A 25,536-nucleotide genomic window follows, 5' to 3' on the forward strand; every position below is an offset into this window, starting at 1 on the left:
AATTCCCAAAAATATTTTTATCTGCAGCGCGTTTATCGTATGTTTAACGGAGAGCTGAATGAGGTTGATCTGTTTGGTATTTCCCTACATCAATTCAGGTCTAACATCAAGAGAATCTTGACCGATTGATTCATTTTTTCTCCTATTCTATTTTTCCAATATTTCCATTATTTTTATACTTTAGTTTAGTTATGTAATGTGCTATTTAATCATATTATAGCTTTCATTCTTTTCCTTTTCATTTGTTTATTTTGTATTTACCTTTTTCATTTGTTTTATATTTGTATATTTCAATTTCTTCTTATATTCTATCTTATAACCTTTTCCAAATATTTTAATACTATAGTTTAATTATGCAATGTACTACATATTTTGTCATGCCTTTATTCTTTACTTTTTAATTTGTTTTCCTTATATTTATCTTTTTCATTTTTGTACAAATCTATTATTAGACTCGGATGTTACATATATTATTTATTTACTTTTTGTTTTTTTTATACCTATCTCTGTACATCCTGTCTGTTGATTTTTCAATTAATAAAATAAAATAAAAAAAATAAAATATAAAATATCAAAAGGATAGATATAACAAAATAATGAAATATTATTTAAAAAAATAAATACTACTTTCGGTTTACGAATTCTAACCAAAACCTTGGAATACAAATATAAATTTTCAGCTTGATACGTTTAGTGGTGTGGAAAAATTCATGTGGTAACAACATTTTTTACTTTACTCGGAGTAAAAAATCCCACTTCCGGTTTATTAAATTTAATGATTTTTTTTTATTTTCATCACATTGATGTTTAATCAATGTGATGAAACACACACACATGTTTAAAGGGTGGAAAAAATAGTGGACGAAAAATCGAACAAGAGTAAACTGCCACTTCCGGTTGACGGGTGTTCCTTAAATTTTATATATGTATGTTTTTATTATAGCTTGGTATTAGCTTAAACTTCTAGATATGAAATTTTAGTTCAATACACTCGTAGGTTTCTGAGAAAAACATAAAAAGCCTCGATTCTCTAGAGTAAATCTACTACTTGCGGTTGAGGTAAAAATAATTAAAAAATATTATTGTATAAAATTTATAATTTCTTTTACAAATAAATAAATTTCAGTCAAATCCGTTGAGCGGTTTCGGAGATAGTTTAATTCAAAAACTTAAATAAAAACGAGTTACAGTTCGATATGATGTGTGTATGTATTTGTGTATTTGAGTTTCTTTTTTAAAAATCTACACCCCTTAAATTTAAAATTAGCCCTTTGCAAGAAAATGTTCTGGCTAAGCGTTTGTTTATGTACCTACATATATACATATGTACATACATATTGGATCGGATTGGATTTATGTATATTGTCGTTTTTTTTTTTACAATTCGAAATATAATTATACACGGCTTGTAATAATGATAATCTCGGTGCGACAGGTGAAAGCTTTTCCCAAATTTAAATTTCATAGCACGCCAAAACGTCGTTGTCGACGGAAAGCTTTATGCGTAAAGGAGGGAGAATGGTGCAATCGAGCGAGAGGAAAGTAATTCGTAACATCGTTAGAATATTTACATAAAAATTCGTTCGAATGAAATCGAGACAAATTCTCTTTTCTCAAAGTAACCTTTTAAAAAAACTATGATGTAATAATAGGTACATATATGCGTTGCAAAAAAGCAGCGTGATAAAGTGCGCTAGTTAGGGATGTGAGATAGTCTGCGAGTCTCTCGAGACGCATTTTCTTACAGACATAAAGCTTCTCTTTTATCTATGGCGTTTTTCGAGTTGAAGGAACTCTCCATAACGTGAGTTTTCTTTCCAAAGACGTGAAAATTTACCTCACGTAGTGGGAAAATTCATACGTCTGCCTGCATAACCGGTCGAACGTATCTATGTATGTACTACTTCCGCAAGAAGAAGGCTTCTCGTTTCTGATTCACCTTATCTATCTCTCGTTTTAAAAGGAACTCCTACTGCTTCCTCTCCCCCCCGTCCGTATTCCCCTTATTTTCCACTGTAATCAGTAAGAGGATATATTTTCTCATTTGGTGGGTGTGTAGCGTGACCCTTTCCACTGTCTTATTCATTGGATCACACTCCCCCACGGTAATAACTATGTACATAGATACATACATATGTATGTATACTGGGTGACTTGTGATACAAACCAAGGATCGCAAATTCGGTTTTTCATTTTCTTTTATAATCTCAAATTTTTATTTTATTTTTACCACATAAATTACCTTGAAAGGAAAAACCTGAATTATTCCAGCATATACAAACGTAAAATTCGATACAAAATTCAAAATGGACTTACAATATCTGTGCACCAAGTCATCGATGTGTTAGTTATTAAAAAATATATTATACTTAAAAAAATATGGCGATGATTGTATAGGTATATACAATTGTAGCGATTCATTGCAAATTTATACTGTGAGTGAAAAGTGTAGAACTTTGAAACAAGTAACTAATAGGTAGTTAGTTTATAAACATATAAGTCTTAGAAACTGGAAAGTCACAATACCGAAAACCTATCTTCCGGATTGTTTCAAAAAACCAGTAGAACTTTTCAAAAGTTATGACGGAATAAGCTATTTAGAATTTTTTACGTTCCTTTGTCTGGTAATGACATTCAACTTTTGATATTTTCCATTCAATCTATGTAGTATGTAGTACATTTAGTTGCTATTATAGTTAACCAGAAGAAGATGTAAATGTGCGTATGAAATTACATAGGATGGAGTGCATTTGGACGAATGAATGTTGTTTTAAATCAAAACTTCCACTCTGCCTAAAGAAAAAGATCTTCGATCAATGCGTTTTGCTAGTGATGACGTGTGGATGTGAAACTTAGAAATTGTACGCCAAAATGCTCCACAAAGTCCATCGCACTCAAAGAAGTATGAAACGCTGTATAAGAGGAAAAACAGGAAGCGGAACACGTGTGTGAGAAGTATGACGAGGGTATAGACATAGTGGATAGAGTAAAGGGATTAAAATGGCAATGGGCCACGTGGCTAGAAAAATGTACTAAAGATGAACAAAAGAAGTGCTAGAATGGTACGCGAGAGAATGCAAAGGGGTAAAAGGAAGACCGCAGGGAAGATGGGTAGACGAAATTATGAAAATATGCGGGTTGAGATGGATGAGAGTTGCGCAAAACAGAGACGATTGGAAGCTTTTTGGAGAGGACTTCCTCCAGCAGTGGATGGTGAGTGGGTGTAGAGGATGATGATAGTTGAACGGGCACATGCGCAAGAAAAGCTTCTCAACTAGCGTTTGTTGTCAACAGTTTTCGCTTATACGAATGAATCGCATTACGGCACATTTTTAAAGTAGTAATTAAATATTTAAATAAAATCTATTTGTAGATTTAAAATTCTAATAAACGTATTGAACGGCGTCTATGCATATATTTTCGGAACAAAGTCGTAAAGGTCGAAACGAAGCGGTTTATCGATACTATTATACAATACGTTTGTACTTAACTTGGCCTAACTGCCGTTAAACTAACCATAATAAATTGGGGTAGCACTACAAGTTGTATTTCGCATTAAGCTTCGGCTTTTGCAATTGATGAATTTCGGTATGCTTTTCGTACAAACTTATAGCGATAGTTCGGTAACACATTTTTTTCGATTATCATACGTATTGTAGGACATTGCGTTTCACTGAAGTTTACTTGTATATGTATGTACACTAGTGGTGCTACCCGGCTTCGCCCAGTAAATGAATATGCAGTCTAGTAATGAGTGTACCGTCGAACCATGAAAAAAATCTTATTATTTAATGACCGACCAACCACAAACGTCTTTGACCAATCCAGCGAATCAGAAACGACTTTGACGGCAGCCAATCAGAAACGACTTTGACGATAGCCAATCAGAAACGAATTGCAGATGCTGTTTTGGTTTTATATATACATACATATATATGATAAGATAAGAAGGCCAACATGACCTATTTTGACGTAAAATGTCATGATACAAAGAAAGTTTTCCACTAAGTCCATCGATGAAAATCCAAAATTCGCGTTTTTCGCTCCGGTCTGATATAACATACGTAGGTTGCCACAATTGTTGGCGCTCTCCCGTTTTCCTGTCGATTTAGCGATTTTCTCGTTGAATTCGTGCCAAGTAAAATGCAAGTGTAGTCGAAATTTTCCAAATAAAGGAGCTGGTTAACTTTAAGCCGGTCGTACATTGATCGAATTTCTTCAGTTCACACCAAGAACTACATACATTGTTCCAACATTTGTGCCAAAACTAACTAAGAACGAATTTAAACCAACGTATAAAAAGTCTGACGATATTTGATCAAATTTAAAAAAAAATGACCTCATAGGTCTACGTAGCACTACACTACAGAAGTGAAACTTACTTATGCATTCGATTTGGGCTAGGTTTTTGAGTTAAGTAATGAGGAGGGGGTAACTATTCAAGTTTAACGGCGCAGAAGAGTCGGGTGCTACGTTTCGTAATATGTTCAGTCGCATTAATCCAACATAATTTGTCGTACACAAAAAAGTTTTCTTTACTAAAAAAAAAATTCGGTAAATAGTATTATACTTCCCATTTAATCATCCACCCGCAAAACCTGGATACAAATATAAACAGTTCGAAATTTGTTCATGCCTGTCTTTTTGCTGCTGCGGCTACACACTTCTATTATTAATTAAATATAACAGCGCTATTCTGTCTGTGTGTCTGCGATAGCGGTCACTGTAGTATAATAGTTGTTTAGATTTGAAATATACACGTCACTGCCAACAAAATATACGAATATAATACTGAAATCAATAACAAAAACCTGTATATGTATGAATCACATTGAAAATATATTTTCACTGACGTTTCAGTGAAATCATAACCAGTTACATTTCCAGGGGTGGTTTTATTCATTTAAGACTAGATTGTTAGGGTTGGTATTATTTAAGGGTTAGGATAGGTTAGGTTAATTAAGGGTTCGCTCTATTCATTTAAGATTGGGTTCTTAGGGTTAAATTTATAGAGTTAAACGTTGTAAATTCTTTGTTTGATACATTTGCACTGCTTTAATTGGTGAAAATATATTTTCAACGGACACAACACTTTTGCTGTGCCCGTTGATTCATCGGCCACCATACATTATTTATTTATATATTAAATTATTATTATTGTAGGATCTGGTTGTCTTGGGACATTGGCGGTGGAGTGAAATGAGACTCTTTGGGTGGTTTAAAGCAATGTTTATTACTCGTAGAGTCACAACCAACTGTCTGTCACATGACATTTTACCAACTTTATCATTCATTCTACTCATGCATACCAACTTCATGCATGAGTAACATGAGTCACGCGTATTCTTATATAATATATACATACATATATGTTCACTTGAGGTGTGCGTGCATTTGCCCGGCACATTTCAGGTATTATTTCCTAACGCATGCGCGCTTTATGTGTTCATGCGTTGTTGTTTATTTTGTACTTGGTTATGTACAGTGTGGTTTTTTTTATTAGAACAGTGATGTGCAGATATTCATGAACAACCGTCTCGGTCTCCGACGAAATGGTCTCTTAGACTGTATTCGTTGGGGGGATGGTAGCCTCATTTTGAGGGATTTAAGGGTCAAATTCCTTGACCTTTAAAGCGGGCTTAGTATATAAAATATAATTTCGAAAGAGACTTTGTAAGTATGTATGTAATGGTGGTTGGTAACATCGAAAAAAAAAATCAAAGTTTCTATAACGACGATTCGATTCGATATATATTTTTTTTTCGATTCAAATAAATTTAATAAAAAAACAAATGAATATTTACTATTAGATTCGCCATGTTTAAGCTTTTTATATTACAAATACTGAGCGAAGCCGGGTAAAACAACTAAGTTATAAAAAAACTAAATCCCATTGTTATTTGTAAAATACTGTAATTTTTTTTGGACGATATTGTTATTTGTAAAATCTATATTTTATTTGGACGATAGAGATAGTACTATCTTTCTCATCGTCTGGAATACAAAAAAAAATATTATTAAGACTACATCGTGTGTCGAAATTCCATCATGGTGCTCTCGCATAACTATGCACACAAACTCATATTGAATGTGTTTTCGAGAAATAGTTTGGTCATATGTACTAGGACAAAGAAAAAAAAAGGCGTCTCATATGTTGGGTTAGTAATATTTTTACGTTGAGCCGAGTTGAAAGTTTCTGTTTGCCTTGTCTACCCAAGAAATGCGCGCATTTGAACCATTCCTGTTCTTACGGAATATATACAGGGGGACCAGCTATCGGGGGATGATGTGGCACCGGGGTGTTTCATTATTACTCGCCTCCTTTCGCAGACCCTTGAAGTTTGAGCTTTAAATGGCTCAAGTCAAGTTTTCATTTAAGGCTTTAGACGCTATATTAGTCGGCGGGCCATATGGCTCACGGTCGGGATGACTTACGCTTCCATACAAATAACAATGTCCCTCGGGAACGCCGTGTGCTCGAATTTCACACCCCTCGCGGTGAAATAAATTTGCACCAACCCCCCCCCCCTCCTTCATTCTGTTTTTTCGTTTGGTGGTATGAAAAATTTTAATTTTATTATCTGGACTGGCGGTGGGGGTGCATTAAAGCGACGTGTCGCTGAACGATCCCTTTTCTCGCCCCTTTGTTTGTTTTTGTTCCTCGGTGATGGGATATTTAGATTATTCTAGATTAAAAATTTTAATTTTGTTCACACACGCATGCTTATGTGGATTTAGTGCCTCATTTATTTTGCCAATATGTATACCGGGTTGTTAAAATATGCTTCGGCTTTTGAAGTAGTAATTACATTTAAGCTTGATGGAAAGAGAACGTAGCACATTGAGAATAGTTTTAGATCTGAGGGGTCATTAATTATTTTCCAGCCACGCTGTCAACTTTCCACGGCGCAGTCGCATCAATCCAAATCTAACCGTAAGAGCAAAATTAATCTCGAAATAGATAAGTGAAATGTTTATAAATAGGGAAATTGTTAAATTTATTATTTGGAAAGCTTTTGAACACTAATAGCGTGAGGATTTTTTTCATCGATGATTATAATTTATCGCCTCCTGTCAGAACTTTCTGATATTATCCTCAATCGAAACGGTTACATTTAAAATCAGCCTAATCTCCCCATTACTGTAATGTTTCAAGCCTGCATTAATTGGCTGTTGACTTTTATATTATAGTATTCTAGTGGTTTTACCCGGCTTCGCTCGGTATTTTTAATGTAAACCGCTTAAACATGATTAATCTAATAGTAAACATTTTATTAAATTTATTTGAATAGTTTTATTTTATATAAATTTATTTGAATACTCATTTGTTTTTTTTATTAAATTGACTGTCACGAACCAACAAACATATATATGTATATAGGATCCGGATGTGAAGGATTCCAAGTGAAACGCGCAGATTAAGTCAGAACTATTTATTGTACACGCTCTTCGGGCTTGTCCTCCAACAAGTGACCATAACAACACGCATCCGGTCTTTCCCAGGCATACCACACACACTCTATCTCGGCTCGTTTAAAAATCAATTCTACATTCGGTCATTCCTGACTGTCATTCGCCCTCGGATGACATTCTTCGTCTTTTATATTTTTACAGCATTTCATCTCACATTCTTTTACATTTCATCTTCTACTCTATACAATGTATCATCTTACATTCTTTTAAAACATTTCCTCTATCATCCTCAACAATGTTTCATCTCACATTCTTTTACATTTCATTTTCCACTCTATACAATGTATCATCTTACATTCTTTTAAAACATTTCCTCTATCATCCTCAACAATGTTTAATCTTCCATTCCATAAAATCATCTTATATTCTTCTAAACATGCTTTCAATTGTCACAATTACAATTTAAATCACAATTACAATCATCATCACAACTACATTTCAATACACTTATACATCAATCATTTTACAATTTACATAACAATTACAATTATAACAAATTAATCGTTACACATTTCACTACAAATCAATTTTTACATTTCAACACAATTCAATCTTCAATAAAGTTACACATCACAATCATCACAATTACAATTTAAAATTATGTCAAGCAATACAAAACAGAAAGGTATCACAATTACAATTTAAAGTTATTACAAGCAATACAAAACATTAAAATCAATACCTTTACAATGACAAAAGTTAAATCTTTACATCGGAAACAATCACATTTCAAAACATTACTAGAATTAGCAATAAAACATTAAAATCAATACCTTTACAATGACAGGTTAAATCTTTACATCGGAAACAATCACATTTTAAAACATTACTAGAATTAGCAATAAACATTAAAATCAATACCTTTACTATGACAGGTTAAATCTTTACATCGGAAACAATCACATTTCAAAACATTACTAGAATTAGCAATAAAACATTAAAATCAATACCTTTACAATGACAGGTTAAATCTTTACATCGGAAACAATCACATTTTAAAACATTACTAGAATTAGCAATAAAACATTAAAATCAATACCTTTACAATGACAGGTTAAATCTTTACATCGGAAACAATCACATTTTAAAACATTACTAGAATTACATTTCAATACAGTTATCTTATATTCTTCTAAGCATGTAACCAAATTAAAACATGATTCAATATACAAAGCACTTCCCAAAAATACTAGAATAAGCAATAAAACATTACACTTTTCAATCATCAAATTACAAGTAAGGCTTAACTAAAAACCCTCCAGGCATTTCACTTATTCTCTAATTCACAAACGCACACTTCACTTCCATCGGTGCAACTTAAATTCTATCCAATGCCCTCGGCGATTCTCTGTGACTGTCCGAGGAATCTGCCGTCACCCCACAGATATTCTGCTAGTAATTTACCATAAATGAAGTCAACACATATTGGTTCTAGCTCACTGATACATCCAGTAAGTCTTTTATCAATCCATGGTTCTATTTTCTTTTCCATTGAATTAACATCAATCCGACTACGACCGAGCTTGAAAGTGAATACAGTGTCCTTCGGTGTTGAAATTTTGACTGGGTCTCTTAATCCTTCTTGTGATTTAGCCATATCTTTCTCTTTGTCTTTATGTTTCTCCTCTTCTTTATTCTCATCTTCAGAATTCTTCAAATGACTATAATCCTTAGATCCTTTTCTAAATTGATCATCGGGTGGTTGATCTGTATTTGAAGAGGGTATGTCTCCGTAGTCCCAAAGTCTTCCTCTTTGCAAACCATCACCGTCCATACTTCCATCAGCCAGGTTCACACCTCCATCAGCCATGTTCGCATCGTCCTCTTCATCATTGGAAACAATGAGTTCTCTTTGAGCAGACATCTCTCGTGAAGCCCGTTGCTGCAAAGGTCTTTTTCTGTGCAAACCATCACTGTTCACACTTACATCGGCCATGTTTACATCTCCATCGGCCATGTTCGCCTCGTCCTCTTGTGTTGGAATACTGACTGGTTCTCTTATTTCTTCTTGTATTGGAATACTGACTGGTTCTCTTATTTCTTCTTGTATTGGAATACTGACTGGTTCTCTTATTTCTTCTTGTATTGTCAAGACAGTCTTTGTTTTGGTGCTGTTACATTGAGCTGATATGTGCCCAAACTCGTTACAATTGAAACAACGAGTTCCTCTCGTCTTAAACCTACAGTCGGCTGCTAAGTGACCACGTCCACTACAATTGTAGCATCGTGAACTCAGTCTTTCTCGGTTTTCACGGTTTCTCACGGACCCCGTCACCCTGGGTTCGTCGTCCTCTCTAATTTTCTCGCACTGCGTAATTCGCGTCTTCAGCTCCTTAATAGATCCAGCCCAGCTCAGAATCAATTTTTCGTACTTATCAAACCCAAGTCCACCAATTATGTACGCGATAATCGCCTCTTCCTCAATAAAACTACACTTGGCTGCAATCCCCTTCATCCGGTAGATATAGCTTAAACTGTCTTCTGCTTTTCCCTTTTTCTCTAACCTCAGTTCTCTGTGCACGTCCGCACTATTCAACTGATGGCCAAACTCTCTGGTCAATCGTTCTTTTAATATCGCCCACGTGATTATGCCCGTTTCCGAGTCCAAGAAGTTCTTGGCAGTTCCTTCACACAGCATCCGCCCATACACCAACTGTTGTGTCTCCGTCCAGCCGAGGATTTGCGCGTTTTCTTCGAGGCGCTCAATCCACACTGCAATAGGGCTATTTCTGCCGTTATATTTCGGCAGACCGAAATCAACCTCCAGATCTCGGAAATTGAACTGTGGTATCTCCCTCGTCGTCGTTGCCACTGGCGTCGTCTTTCTCGTCGTGGATATCATCATCGTCGTGTGGCGTGTTCGCTGACGTGACGTCACCGACGTCACGGGCTTCCGCATTCTCGTCATCGCGCGCGCGTCCTAACCTCAACTGTCAAAACTCCGCGTCGTCGTCTGACCGCTTCTGGCTGTCACTCGAAATGTCTTCAGGCATCCCGGACAAAGCCCCCAAATATAGGATCCGGATGTGAAGGATTCCAAGTGAAACGCGCAGATTAAGTCAGAACTATTTATTGTACACGCTCTTCGGGCTTGTCCTCCAACAAGTGACCATAACAACACGCATCCGGTCTTTCCCAGGCATACCACACACACTCTATCTCGGCTCGTTTAAAAATCAATTCTACATGTATGTACTGTCTCTTTCGAAATTATATGTATACCAGAATCCGGCGCCTGCGCACCCGGAGCCTTCGCCCCCTAGGGCTTCTCCCCCGGGGACTTCGAATTTTTTTAATTGAAAGCGGAATTGATATTGTCGTCATATAAACTTACCAGTTTACAAAGTTCCCAACGAATGTGGCATAATACTCACATATATATATATATAAAGTCTCTTTCGAAATTATATATTAGATATGTTACGGTTGAAGTGTATCTTCTAGTTGTAATATGTTTTAACCAGTTGGAATATATTCCTTCTCATCTCGTACCAAATAGTGTTATAGTTGAAGTGAATATTCAGTTCAACTATAAGTTGGTAACTTGGAGAGGTTAGATTTTCGTGAAAACGTCATTGGACTAGTAAATTGAGTTGGAAAGTGTCACCCTTTTAGATTTATCGTAATACGGTACTGATTACCTTTATTCTTAATATCTAGCAAATATTAATGCTTCACTGAATTCTAAAGCATTTGTAAAAACGTCAGAGCTGTCAAAACTCAACTGTTATATTACAACTGGCATATTATTTACGCTTTTAGAGATATTTTTATTTTATTTTATTTATTTGGAAAATTTACAGTTTACAGTTTATTAGATTGATAGTAAAAAAAATATAATTATGTTAAGTAAACCATTAATAATTTTCACATATAGGTAAAAAAAGAAAAGCTCAAACATTTAAAATAAGAAACAAAAATGATAATAGAGTAAGATAGTTAAAGAAAACAAAAAAAGAAAAAAAATAGAAATAACAGTATAATAAAAATATCAGAATAATAAGAATAATAATATGATAAAAATTATGAAATAATATAGAAAATATAATATATAACAAAAAACAAAAAGACAAAATAAATACATCAAAATAAAAATTCATAATCATAATCATAAACTTTCATTAAAATTAATCATCGAAAAACAAATTTGCAATAATTACTCTAGCTTGTATAGCATTAATATTAAATAAGTCAAACATAGAAATTGTTAAGATTAGTGTGTTGACGGTGGAGCTTGCACGCCAGATGAATGAGCTTCTTCCATAATTAGAAAAAGTATTAGGTATGTAAAGGAGCTCATTACATCTAGTCATTCTATTTGGCACACGCAATGATAGTCTGCTCAATAATTGAGGACAGTCAATCGAGCCGTTAAGGATGTTCAAAATTGTTGAGATGTCAGCTATCTCCCTTCTTTTGACAAGAGGAAGTAGATGCTGACACCTACAAGCATCTTCATAGGAAGTATAGGTTAATCCAAAACGGCTACTGACGTACCTCAGGAATCTCTTCTGAATGCGCTCCAATCTGTCTCTTGCACCAGAGTAATCTGGGTTCCAAACTTGGGATGCAAACTCAACAATACTTCTTACGTATGCACAATATAGTATTTTGTATGATTTTATAGAAGTAAAGCATTTGGAGGACCGGATGACGAACCCGAGGGCCTTCGACGCTCGAGCTACAACATTGTCAATATGTTTACTAAAGGATAGATCAGAGTTTAAAAAGACTCCCAAATCCCTAATTTCCGATACCCTTGTGAGTCTATGTCCGTTAATTGAATGAGGAAAGTCAACTGGACATAGTTTTCTGGTGAAGGTTATGCAGGAGCATTTTGCTACATTAATTTCCAACTTATTTATGCTGCAATAAGCCTCTAGTCTGAACAAATCATCTTGTAGGGCCAAAGCATCATTTCGGTTGTCTATTCTCTTGAAAATCTTCATATCATCAGCAAATAATAGCACATTTGAATTCTGAAAACATTTTTCAATATCGAAGATGAAAATATTGAATAATAGAGGTCCCAAGAGGGAGCCTTGTGGAACACCAGAAGGAATATTCATCCATTTCGATATAAATCCATTTAATGAGACAGCCTGTGATCAACGCGTAATGTATGAGGTGAACCATCTATAGAGATCACCATGAATACCGATCTGTAAAAGTTTTTCAAGGAGAATATCGTGATCAATCTTGTCAAATGCCTTACTATAATCTGTATATATAGTATCAACCTGAGACCGATCGTTCATGGCATTAGTAACGAAATCATTAAATAGTAGTAAATTTGTTGTAACTGAGCGTCCTTTCTGAAAACCATGTTGTTGCATACTAAGAGATTGCGAGATAGCTGGAAAAAGTTGGTCGTACACTAATTTTTCTAATATCTTAGCAAATATACATAGCTTTGATATAGGCCTGTAATTGGAAATTTCGTTTTTTTTTCCTTTCTTATGTACAGGAGATATGAATGCTGATTTCCAGATACAAGGTACAAGGCCCTCACTAATAGATCTTTTATAGATAATGGTTAGTGGTAAAGTTAGGCTTTCAGCACATTTTGAGATAAAAATTGGAGAAATTAAATCTGGGCCTGCTGTTTTATGAATATCAGTTGATTTCAAAATATTTAATACTTTTTCACTTCGAATTTCAATTGATCCAATTTCAGAGGAAGATGTGACAGAACAGACGTTGGTTGGTAAGGGATAAGAGGAAGTCGGTAGATTAGAGACCGGTTTAAGGAACGTCGAGTAAAAGAAGGAAGAAAACAAATTACAAATGTCCACCCCCGTATCAGCAGTAATGTCACCATGATACAGAATATGAGGTAGGACGTTGTTTTTGTTCCTTGATTTAATGTAGGACCAGAATGCTTTGGGATTCAAGGAAATGTCGTTTTCTACTAAAGTCATATAATTTTTGAAACATTCTTTCTCTAAAGTTTTTGCCCGATTGCGTAATAGTACAAAGGTATGATGGTCAGCCAGGTTGTTATAATTTTTGAATTTCTTAAAAAATTTGTACTTTTCCTTCAGGACTTTTTTTAGGGGTGCAGTATACCAAGCGGGAAATTTTCTACTTTGAACATGTTTCTGTGGGATATATTTATCCCTTAAATTATATATAAGATTATAAAATGAATTTACAGCATCATCAAGAGAAACAGTATGTAAATAAGACCAAGAAACAGAGTTTAATTCATTTTGAATCTCGTTATAGTTACCAAGATCAAAAAGGAATCTAGTATAAGGTTTAGATTTAAGTGATCGATAAAAAGTTAGATCAGCAGTAATTAACAGAGATTTATGATAAGGATCCTCAGGAACGAGAGGATCTAAACAGGCATCTACTACCAAATGTTCATTTGATAAAACTAGATCAAGAATACGGCCGAATAAGTTAAGTACTCCATTATATTGTTTAAAATTACAAAAATGTAATGCATCAATAAGAGTCATTTCGGTGCTTCTTAACGAATTGATAGGTATAAGTCCTCCTCTGGAGATATCCTGGGACCATTGGATGTTACTTAGATTGAAATCTCCAACAATTAAAAATCTATCATCCGGGTAGTTAGTTGAAATAGTAGACATGTTTTCAAGAAAATTAGTAAGTTGAGTATTAAAAGAATTACCTATGTTCTCAGAACATAAATACAATACACATATATGAAATTTGAGAAGGTTGCGATGATTAGTGGTGCTGCGTAAAGTGAGAGATATCCAGATATCCTCCGCAGAAGAGTGCCACTCTGGACGTGAAACAACTCCAAGTTCACGCTTAGTTGCCACAAGGCAACCACCACCACGTATTTGGTTTAAGCTAACATAATTACGATCTCTTCGCCACACTATATATCTTTCATCAAAGAGTTCCTGATCACTTATAGTGTCCATCAACCAAGTTTCAGTAAGCAAAATAATATCATAATTGGACATGTTTATATTTCGTAAAAAAATATCAGTTTTTGTACGGAGACCACGTACATTTTGATAATATAAATTAATAGAATCCATTAAGTGGTCTCAGAAAAATAATAAAAAGGTACTCACACACATATATATATGTGCATATACAAATGCATATAAACACATACACACATATGTACATACAATTATACACGAAAATACACATGTCAATATGTATGCAAACATAAAAATGAAACGTATTAATAGAGTAGGAAAATAAAGCACGTGGAAATAAGGAACATGGAAAGTACACAGAATAAAATATAGCAATGTAATAAAAATAAGATAAATTGTAAAACGTAAATAGAATTGGCAATTGATGAGTACGTAGTGATAGACGTGTAGATATCTAGAAGCATAAATATCAGCAGTTATGTGTATATGAATATAAATATACACATACATACTTGCATCCATAGAAGCGATACGGAATTACCGAGCAAACCATCACTCGTGATACCAATTGAGTTAAAATAAAATTAATAAAGCGAATTATATAGTTTTTTGGCAAGTATTTGTTCATAATATAATAATAAACAATGATTTAGATGACAATTGATGATAGAATTGAAAATAAAGTGCGTTCAAAAATATAAGAAAGAACCAATAATTAATAAAGAAAACAAAAACCATAATATATGGGTAGAATTGATAGAGTGCATAAAGATAGACGTATAAGCCTACATGCGTAGGTAAGCATAGACATATGTATACAAATGAGCATGCATCAATAATTATAAACAAAGATATAGAACTATTGTTCAAATAATAATCATTGATGGTAGTAAATGAATCTGAACATATATTAACAAAGTGAAAAATGGAATTAACCAGTTTATATTCTTTAACAATAATATTAATATTAAGACAATAATCAATAATAGAAGTGAAACTATAGTTATAAATAGAGCAAAAAGTATGGAAGAAATTACAGTAAAAAATGTAATTGCATGTACAAGTATATGTAATTATAAATGAAGATATAGAATCAATTATCAAACAACAATTATTGATGATAGCAATTGAATTGAAATAAGTATAAGCAAAATAAAATATGGAATTAGTTAGTGTATATTCTTTGATAATAATATTTATATTCAAATAATTATTATTAATAAAAGTGAAAATATAGTAAAAAATATGGTGGAAAATACAGTAAAAAATAAAGTAAGAAATGTAGATATAAAATATAGAGAAGAGAATAACAGGATCGGTAAATATAATTGTCACATAAAAGAGAAGGTAAGAAAAATATAAATAAAAAATTAGAATTGATTGCTTATTCATTGAAAAAATATTTATATAATCTTTTTTAGGTCGTCCAAAGTCTTTATGTGTAGAATCTTTGAAGTGGAGTTTTTTCTTAAAAGTATGTTTGAATTTCTTACCCAGACGTATTGAAACCCCTTATCTTTAGCATAGGATTTTGTTTTGGTCAAAAGTTGCTTATTGGCAATGGTTAATTGATCATTTATGTAGATTTTGGTATTATCAACACCAACACCTATATCATTAACTGTGAGATTCTTGTGTTTACGGGTAGTCTCAACAAAGTCTTCTTTAATATATCTATTGATGAAGCTCACTACAAGTAGTTTATCCGAAGTGCGGGTGGGAACTCTAGTGATATAATTAATTTCTGATTTTGGAATATTGCAATTTACAGTTTTGGAGATCGAGTCAAAAATATTAAAGACGTTTTCATTATTTTTACAAGGGATTCCTTTTATTTCAACATTGTTGAGCCTTAATCTCTGTTCATTGCTTGCGATTTTATTTTGTAATACATCAACAATATTCTTAAGTGACTCGATGTCTTTAACTTTATCCTCTACTGCACTTATCCTATTTTCGGCCTCAATAATCTTTGAACTGTTAAATTCACAAGTAGCTTTGAGGTCGCTAATATCAGTTTTTATCGTTTTTATGTCCTCTGCAAGCGACGGCAGGCATGATATGTTACGTTTGATATCCAGGATCTCCGTAAGTAGTGTACCCAATGACGGCGAAGGTGACTCGGTCAAAGACTGAGGACTTTGTGGATTACGGCATCGTGGACACTTCCATGTAGCCCTTTTAGTAGCTCCCAATTTATTGTAGCCGCCTTCAGTAATTTTGGCACAATTAAAATCGTAATGCCTCTTACAATTAGCACATTGAACTCCATTAGAAAATTGCGTTTCACAAGATGCACAACACTGCATGATTGCCAAATTGAATTGAACTAAAGGTTGACAATCTATGAAATTCACTCTGCGAACGAGAATGTATGGACTACCCACTTGAAACTTGAATTTATATTTTTTGAAATTATTATGAATATATTTTATAAGTACGAATTAAAAATAGCACAACAGGAACAAACTTTGATTGACAGATCTTTTTATTTTTTTTATTTTTTTGTGTTTTTTAGACCGTTTAGGTACTTTAATTAAATATTATTTATGGAAGAGCTAATAACGGTGCGAATGCGTCATCGATCGACAACGAACGACGGCGAACTAATTTACTAGTTGAATTTTATTCGAATATGAATGACTTAAAACGCCAGTTGGAATATATTACAACTGAAAATACACTGACATATATTGTATGCATACAAATATGGAGAATTCGTTCGGATGGGAAACGTAGAAGGGGCGACGAAATGAGATCTGAAGAAACTTGTAATATTGTAATATAGTAAACAAAAAACCGAGTACGTGGAAGACCCCGCACGATATAAATGTACGACTCTTTACTAAATTAATGTTTTTTGGAAGTTCAACGGGTTGCTTTGGAGAAAAATACAAAGACGGTGGAAAAGGAGAATGCACAGACGTCAGCATTTTTGGTTAAAAGTTTCAAGCGCCTCTTATTCCTATTTCGTCCTACTGAATGCACATAGAAACGTCAGAGACCAAGCGCAAACAACATAACCGATAGACTCACTTGACTTGAAGGTTGTTTGTTTCACATCTCTTCGCTCAAAAGATTAAAGCTTCTATAAAAATGTGTCAATTCGACCAGGTTTTATATCTATTGATGTGTGGATGTGTAGAGGGGTTTCAAAGATAGGAGAGAAGGACGCAGTAGTGTTGTAGAGGTAATTTATTGGTCTGCACCCTTCGGCCCACTAGCTCTGAATGACCCACGGTCCAAAGCCGCCCAATATTTATACCCATCGGACACTTTCCGCACAGAGAGATGGGCCGCGAGACCTTATTGGTTGTTGTATACGGCCCGTTTATTCGCAGATGCCTTTTTCACGATATCAGCGCTAGTAAACCAGTGGTTGACAAACGTCCCCTCCATAATTTCTACGTTACGGTATATTATAAAATAAACATTAATTATATAACCTATTAGTGAAGTAAAATATATGTATATGAAACATAATGAGAGCGAATATACTGCAAATTTTATAAGATATAGTGTGAAAAAGATAAATTTATAGGTGTTTAAACAATTAAAATTTGACAAGGCGAGTAGGTGGCGGAAATTCAAATATATAATAAGCCAGCAGTGTGGCTCAATGGTAGCGTGTATGTTTAGTACCAAGTAATCAGTGGATTCGATCCGCTATACTGCTGGTTAGATTTGGGGGTATTTGTAACTCCAAATTGATCGTTTTTTATCAGAGTTTGCCAATTTTATCAGATCATTGTTGAATCGGTTCTTCAAAATTGGCAAAAAATCATCTTTCCTGTTATCACAAATCTTCTGTATTTATTGTGTGTACAATTTGTAAAAAAATATGTACAAATCTAAAATCCATATATGTCTCGATGGATTAATTCTTTAATTAATTAATTGTTATTTCGTGTTATTCAGCTTCTGGAAATACAGTGATTTATGTAATAATAAGAGGCTGCATTGTTTGTCAAGGAAGGCGCGTTGGGGTCTGTCTGTCAAGCCTTCCTGGTATATCTATGTAAAATAAAATAAAATAAAAATAAGGCTACTAGCTACCAAACTCCAACGTCTCCAAAATTTTTGCATTCTAAACGTGTATATTATGATTATTTTTCACCATCGTACTGGTTTATGCGATTTAAATTTCTATCGTTGACCAAACCGCACAAAATAGCAATGTTTCAAAACCATCGGAAGAATGTAGGATATAGTGTCTGACCAATAAATAAAGTGAAGTATAGAAACCCTTGTAAATATAAAATACTGCTATCCCGTCGGAAGGATCCAAAATCTGAACGTTGCGCGGCGAATTGAGAGAATTTAGAGAAAATCCGGATGTAAAAGGAGTGTATGCCGGAAGGATTATACTCAATAAATAAAAAGCAAAAAGAAATCCCATAATATATCGACCGTATAGGTAGGTAGAGATATCGCGACCTGGCCGAGACAACACACAAATACCCAAATCTGGGTTACCCAGAACCGGCTCGGGTTCAAATTGATCGCTACAAGCAGACGCACAGAGGGATACCGGTGTAAGCCGCCATACTAAGTGATTCCGGACAGCAGATTTGAATTTCAAATGCGATTCCGGACGAACAATCTCGGGACGGGACATTAGAAGTATACTAGGCTTTTAGCAAGTACATATATGTATGTATGTAGTATACAGAGTCTGCGAGGAGCGTGCTTTGCTTGCGGGCGATTAGGGTTAAACCGACCGCGAAAAGGTTGTGCCATTAATTATCCGTCGCCTTGCCCAAAGTCCGCCATATTTATGGCATTGCACACACGACTCGATATGATGTATCGGCAAATTTAGCTGGAATCGATCTGAAGATTTATATTAATATATAATATGTTTATTTATTTTATTACATTTTAGACCAGGAAGGCCTTACAAGCAAGCCCCAATGCGCCTTCCTTGGCAATTACACACCATGCGGCATGCATTTTATTACCCAAGTCGCTGAATTACGAGACACTGAAAAACTCGAAAATTAACGAGACATCTATGAATTGTACATATTGAGTATCATACTCAAATATGTAGTGGTGACATAGTGGGTAGGAAGGTTTTTAGCCAATTTTTTAATCCGGAACCGTTTCAACAATGACATCAGAGAAATTGTCAAACTCTGATAGGAAACGATCGACCTGGAGTCACAAATATCAAGGTCCGACCAGCAGCAGTATAGATATACTCAGAAAAATTCTTTTCAATCGAGGTCAGCTCACGGGATCGAACCTGGCGCCTCTCGCTGTTAGGCATGAGCTTAACGACCGAGCTATGTTGCTGGCTAAATATGTATTATTTATTTTATTTTTAACATTATGTGGCCAGTGATACAATCATAATCTTAATCATAATAATCTGTTATATCTTTATGGAAAAATCATTCTATCTAATCTAATCTATAATTTGGAAAGAGACTTTGTATGTATCCTTGGTCGTCGTCGTCGTCGTCCGTAGATCGGTGACGTCATCGAACACGTGATTCGATTTTTTTTTTTTCGATCCATGGGCGCCGATTTGTTTTTTTCGATTCAATGGATTCACCCCCGCGGGGGCGCAAGGCGAGTAGCTTCATGGGGCCCCGCCAGGGGCGCCACAAGGGGCGCAGCCCCGTGGGGCCCCGAAGGGGGCCCGGGGGGCCCAGCCTCATGGGGCTCAAAAGGGGGCGCCACAAGGGGCGCAGCCCCGTGGGGCCCCGAAGGGGGCCCGGGGGGCCCAGCCTCATGGGGCGCAGCCCCATGGGGCTCAAAAGGGGGCGCCACAAGGGACGCAGCCCCGTGGGGCCCCGAAGGGGGCCCGGGGGGCCCAGCCTCATGGGGCTCAAAAGGGGGCGCCACAAGGGGCGCAGCCCCGTGGGGCCCCGAAGGGGGCCCGGGGGGCCCAGCCTCATGGGGCGCAGCCCCATGGGGCTCAAAAGGGGGCGCCACAAGGGACGCAGCCCCGTGGGGCCCCGAAGGGGGCCCGGGGGGCCCAGCCTCATGGGGCGCAGCCCATGGGGCTCAAAAGGGGGCGCCACAAGGGGCGCAGCCCCGTGGGGCCCCCGGGGGGCCCAGCCTCATGGGGCGCAGCCCCATGGGGCTCAAAAGGGGGCGCCACATGGGGCTCAAAAGGGGGCGCCACAAGGGGCGCAGCCCCGTGGGGCCCCGAAGGGGGCCCGGGGGGCCCAGCCTCATGGGGCGCAAGCCCAAATAGGCATTAACTAAGGGGGGCGAAGCCCTAGACGGCAATTAATCATGGGGGCGCGGAGGGGCGAAGCCCTAAAAGGCAACTGATCATGGGGGCGAAGCCTTAGACGGCATTTAATCATGGGGGCGCGGAGGGGCGAAGCCCTAAAAGGCATTAACTAAGGGGGGCGAAGCCCTAAACGGCAATTAATCTTGGGGGCGCGGGGGGCGAAGCCCTAAAAGGCATTAACTAGGGGGGGCGAAGCCCTAGACGGCATTTAATCATGGGGGTGCGGATGGGCGAAGCCCTAAAAGGCATTAACTAAGGGGGGCGAAGCCCGAAACGGCAATTAATCTTGGGGGCGCGGGGGGCGAAGCCCTAAAAGGCATTAACTAAGGGGGGCGAAGCCCTAGACGGCTTTGAATCATGGGGGCGCGGAGGGGCGAAGCCCTAAAAGGCAACTGATCATGGGGGCGAAGCCCTAAACGGCAATTGCTCATGGGGCGTGGAGGGGCGAAGCCCTAGAAGGCAAAGGCTCAGGGGGGTGCCGAGGGCGAAGCCCTAGAAGGCAAAAAAAAAAAATTGATTTTTTTTTTTGATTTTTTAAAATTTTTTTTTTGATTTTTTTTTGTTTTTTTTTTTATTTTTTTTTTATTTTTTTTAAATTTTTTTTTTTATTTTTTTTTTAAATTTTTAAATTTTTTTTTTTTTTTTAATTAAATTAGCTTAGTCATGTTTAAGCGGTTTATATTATAAACACTGAGCGAAGCCGGGTAATACAGCTAGTATATATATAAAATTGAATGTCTTTTTGTCTGTCTGTCTGTCTGTCTCGTATAAGGTCCTAAACCACTCAACCGATCACGATGGAACTTTCAGGATTTGTTGTATGCATGTCCGGGAAGCTTACTGTGAAAAACCTCTTAATAATAATATTGGTCATTACGATTTTACCAACGCGAAAGTTTGAAGCGCCATTGTGTAGTCAAGAAAATGTGTTCGCTGGTAACCATGTTACCAGTTGGTTTATGACAATACGGCTTTGAAGAGATGTTATTTGAGCTCCAACAAATTACTTGAAATGGGAACGGGAGCGGAAACGGGAACGCAACGGGAACGGGAATGGGAACAGGAATTGCATGCGTTATTGTGGCATTGCGACGCATGCCGGGTTCAGTTAGTAATTGATAAAATTTCACCAGAAACTCGGTTGAGCAGATATATCGATCTAGATATTGGAGACGTTGCCAACATATTTATGTGAGCCTCAGGAGGAGCAAACAAATCACGATTCCTCAGGTCCCTGAACTTACTAAGTGCATAAAACTTAAATTCATTAAGAACCCGAGGATTGTGTACTAACCCATTTAATAGCTTAAAAAGTGCTTTCCCAGAAACATTACACGATGAGACTCTAATGAGTTGAAGCCTAACATCCCTAATAGGAATGCACTAGGATAATAACCATATAATCTCATATAAAGATATCTGAAAAGGCGTTTTTGGATTCTCTGAATCTTCAATGAATTAGTTATATGGGTAGGACTCCATATAATGGAAAAAAATCTAGAATGCTACTTACTAGAGATTCATAAAGAATTGCACCAAAGCACTCTGGAAAGGTTTATGTATGTACATATGTATGTGTGTGTGTGTGTTGAAATGCTCGTTTCAGTATTAATTTCTCCTGAATTATTCAATTTCGGCGTTGAAATATTCATTAGGAATTGGATATCGGATTGGAGATGTATTCCGGAGAAAAGGAATGATGAATTGTGATGGTGTTCCCCTTGGGCGTGTTCTTTCCTACCCCCTCGGTTAAGAATCTGCGCCTTATTGGTTCTAAATTTAATTCAGATTTGAATTTCGAGGGGATTAACTTACGTCGGTGTTTCCCTGGTGTAATTTTCCTTCTTTGTATTTCTATTATAATGTTCATTTTCGTTATATTATGAACGTATCACAGACAGGGAGGTGAATCCTCCCCAATCTTGTATTTTATTTTGTAGGCACTATTTCAAATTTGTTCTTGTTTTATAATTTATTTATTTATTTATGGAGTGTAAAATTTTAAGGAGCCGGTGAATTCACACTGGATGCGACACTGTTAAACCTACATATGAGCCATTATTTTTGAAAGTGGCGGAATTCCAATTTTCAGTTCCAAAAACACAATTTCTGTTTGACTTAATTCGCAAATTGTTATTACTTCTTTTAATTCGATATGTTCCCAATCTCGGAATAGCAGAATAAACGTATCACAGGGCATCAATATTTTCAAATATTGTTAAACTCAAAACATTATATTGAATGTTTTACCAGATATTAAATTTCTCGAAATGAAGAATTTTTTGTTGATTTATGCCACTTATAATATATCGGCTCATATACATATATATGTACATACATATGTATATGTTTATGATACAAAAGGCCTATTTTAATTTTTTTTGTTTTTTATTTATTTACATTTGTATTTAAGGATTGTTGAAAAAGCTATAATCAGCGGCGCATGTTGTGTCACTAACCCACAAGTCTACACTTGTCTGCTGGCGTTTCATTTTTTTTACCTTAAAGTTTCGCTTTTATCGTGCGTATCACATAATCTGAATGATTCACTGAAAAATGAAGTGAAAATCAAATTTTATGATTTACATTATCTTTAGACCTTAATCACCGGGGTTATGGTCACTCAGGTATTTCTTATGCGGTTTATATTTAATGCAAATTCTCAACCAAAAACAATTTCGGACATTATTATCATAGCGTTGCACCGTTGTTTTATGTGCGAAATCCGGTTTTTCCTGCGTTTTATTGCAAGGCGACGTTGTCACGTGTCCGTGTCGGTGTTGAGGAAGGTAGAAGGTAAGCCCAACCGGCCTTGTTTTGTGCAAACTCGGGCCGCGGCCAGTATAATGCAGCCCAAAGCAGGCGAGATTAAGCGTTCCTGAGGGATATCCCCTCCTTACCAAACTTTAATGACCAGCACATTAAAACCCACCCCTACTTTTCCTTAAAAATTATTTATTTATTTATTTTAAACAGACCATTGTGGCATAACAGGAATTCCTAAAGCGCCACAATGGTCAAAAAATATAACACAAAAAAGAAAAAAAACAAAATAACAATTAAACATAAACATAAATACATCCATACATACATAAAAAATAGCATTTATAATAACAGATAAAGTAAAAATATCAAATAAAATATAGCATAAGGAATGCCTTGCACCTACAGCCAGTTTCAATAAATATGTAAGAAACAACTACAAATACAAAACATCCCTGTAAGGCCCAAATGGAAGAGAGTTAATCAAAATTTCACTCATAAATCACAATCAATCATGAAAACAATGATGAGCGCAGACTACCAGATAAATGGGTTAGAGTAATTTCCGACAATTTACGCTCACTAAGGTGGAAAATATCACATTCAGTCTCGGCAGCAACGATTTCATTAAGAAGTCGGATAGCTCTTGGAATAGGAGCCATTCGAAAAAGGACTGTGCGGGCAGGAGGTACAGCCAGCAAATGATGATGTCTACCACGCACATAGTGAATAGGGACATAAAGCCCCAACTGCTCCAGCAACAACGGGCATGACGTATTACCACGTAAGAGCAGGAGAACGAAACGAATTAATGAGAAGTTTCTCCGAAGTTCAAGGGAATTATACCCAAGCATGCCCAAAAGGAAAGGAGTGGGGTAGAGATATGGGTAATACCCATATTCCTTCCTATATAGGAAACGAAGAAATGCTTTTTGCACTTTCTCAATCATCAGAGAGTAATTTGCTTCATGCGGATTCCACACAATCGCATTATACTCTAGCTTACTTCTCACAAGCGAATTGAAAAGCAAGCGAGAAGACAAAGGATTGGAGAATAATCTTGCATATCTCAAAACAAATCCAAGTCGACGAAAGGAAACGTCAGCGACTTTTTTGATATGGTTGTGAAAGGTGAGCTGAGGATCAAAAGTGATACCCAAATCGACAATAGATTCCACACGCTTCAACAAGACGGATCTAATGGAATATCCGTGACAATAGAGTGAATGTGCACGTCCATAGCTCATAATTGCACATTTGTTTAAATTAAGTTCAAGGCCTAAACTAGAACTGAACTCCAAGACAGCGTTAATATCAGCTTGAAGGAGAGAGGCTTGCCTCTCATCCTTGACAGCAAAAAATAATTTAACGTCGTCAGCAAACAAGAGACATGATGCATTACATAAAACTCTAGGGAGGTTATTAATAAGAATTGTAAATAGTAATGGGCCTAAAGTGGACCCCTGAGTAACACCAGATCGAGTAAAAAATGAAGGAGATTCATAAAGACCATATCTAACAAATTGCTTCCTATCACTAAGATAAGAAGCAAAGAGTTTAAGAAGACGCGTTGAAAAACCCACTTCAGCTAACCTGATCAAAAGAGCGTCATTATTGACTTGATCAAAGGCTTTACGAAAGTCAAAGTAGGCTACATCAACTTGCTGACCAACGTCAACTTTAGACATGATCAAATGTGTGAAGCAGGCGAGATTAGTGGTAGTGGAACGACAGGGTGTAAAACCATGTTGCTCATCACACAATAATCTTTTAAACTGCGCAAGAATCAAACGGTGAAGGATGATGTCAAAAATTTTGGGAATAGCCGAGATAATAGCAATAGGTCTATAATTTTCAACCTCATTTTTAGAGCCACTCTTATGAATAGGAATGACTCTAGATAATTTCCATTTTTCAGGATAATTACCAGAAGCAAGAATAAGGTTAAAAATAAACTGAAGAGGCTCTAAAAGCGAATTACAGCATACCTTTAATACGTCAGGGGGCACACCGTCAGGCCCAACAGACCCCTTCAGCTTCATAATAGCCATCCTAACATCTCCCAGCGATACCCGCGGAATGTCTATACCGACACCCTCAGTACCAATTTGTGAAGCCAAACTAGCATTAAGGGATGGTTTTCTCTGGTCAAAGACAGAGCTAAAAAATGAAGCAAAA

The 25,536-nt window shown here is 36.3% G+C and overlaps 2 protein-coding genes across 5 annotated transcripts in view; one reads left to right on the plus strand and one right to left on the minus strand.

Annotated features, from left to right (window-relative positions):
- Positions 1-25,536, plus strand: part of LOC143918416 (nucleoredoxin-like) — a 101,335-nt gene that overhangs the window by 23,577 nt on the left and 52,222 nt on the right. The window lies entirely within an intron of this gene.
- LOC143918418 (uncharacterized) lies at positions 7,421-10,580 on the minus strand. 3 transcript variants are annotated; one of them, XM_077440340.1, is made up of 3 exons: positions 8,513-10,574; positions 7,769-8,423; positions 7,421-7,725 (listed from the first exon to the last, which is right to left on the minus strand). In XM_077440340.1, the coding sequence occupies exon 1, from the start codon at positions 10,379-10,381 to the stop codon at positions 8,798-8,800; it is 1,584 nt and encodes a 527-aa protein (XP_077296466.1). In that variant the 5' UTR covers positions 10,382-10,574; the 3' UTR covers positions 7,421-7,725; positions 7,769-8,423; positions 8,513-8,797. The 3 variants fall into 3 exon arrangements, with proteins under 3 accessions (XP_077296466.1, XP_077296465.1, XP_077296464.1); XM_077440338.1 differs by having other exon boundaries at positions 7,611-7,652; positions 7,747-8,423; XM_077440339.1 differs by having other exon boundaries at positions 7,530-7,725; positions 7,769-10,580.

Source organism: Arctopsyche grandis, chromosome 10 (assembly GCF_051622035.1).
Source record: "Arctopsyche grandis isolate Sample6627 chromosome 10, ASM5162203v2, whole genome shotgun sequence".
Classification (NCBI taxonomy): domain Eukaryota; kingdom Metazoa; phylum Arthropoda; class Insecta; order Trichoptera; family Hydropsychidae; genus Arctopsyche; species Arctopsyche grandis.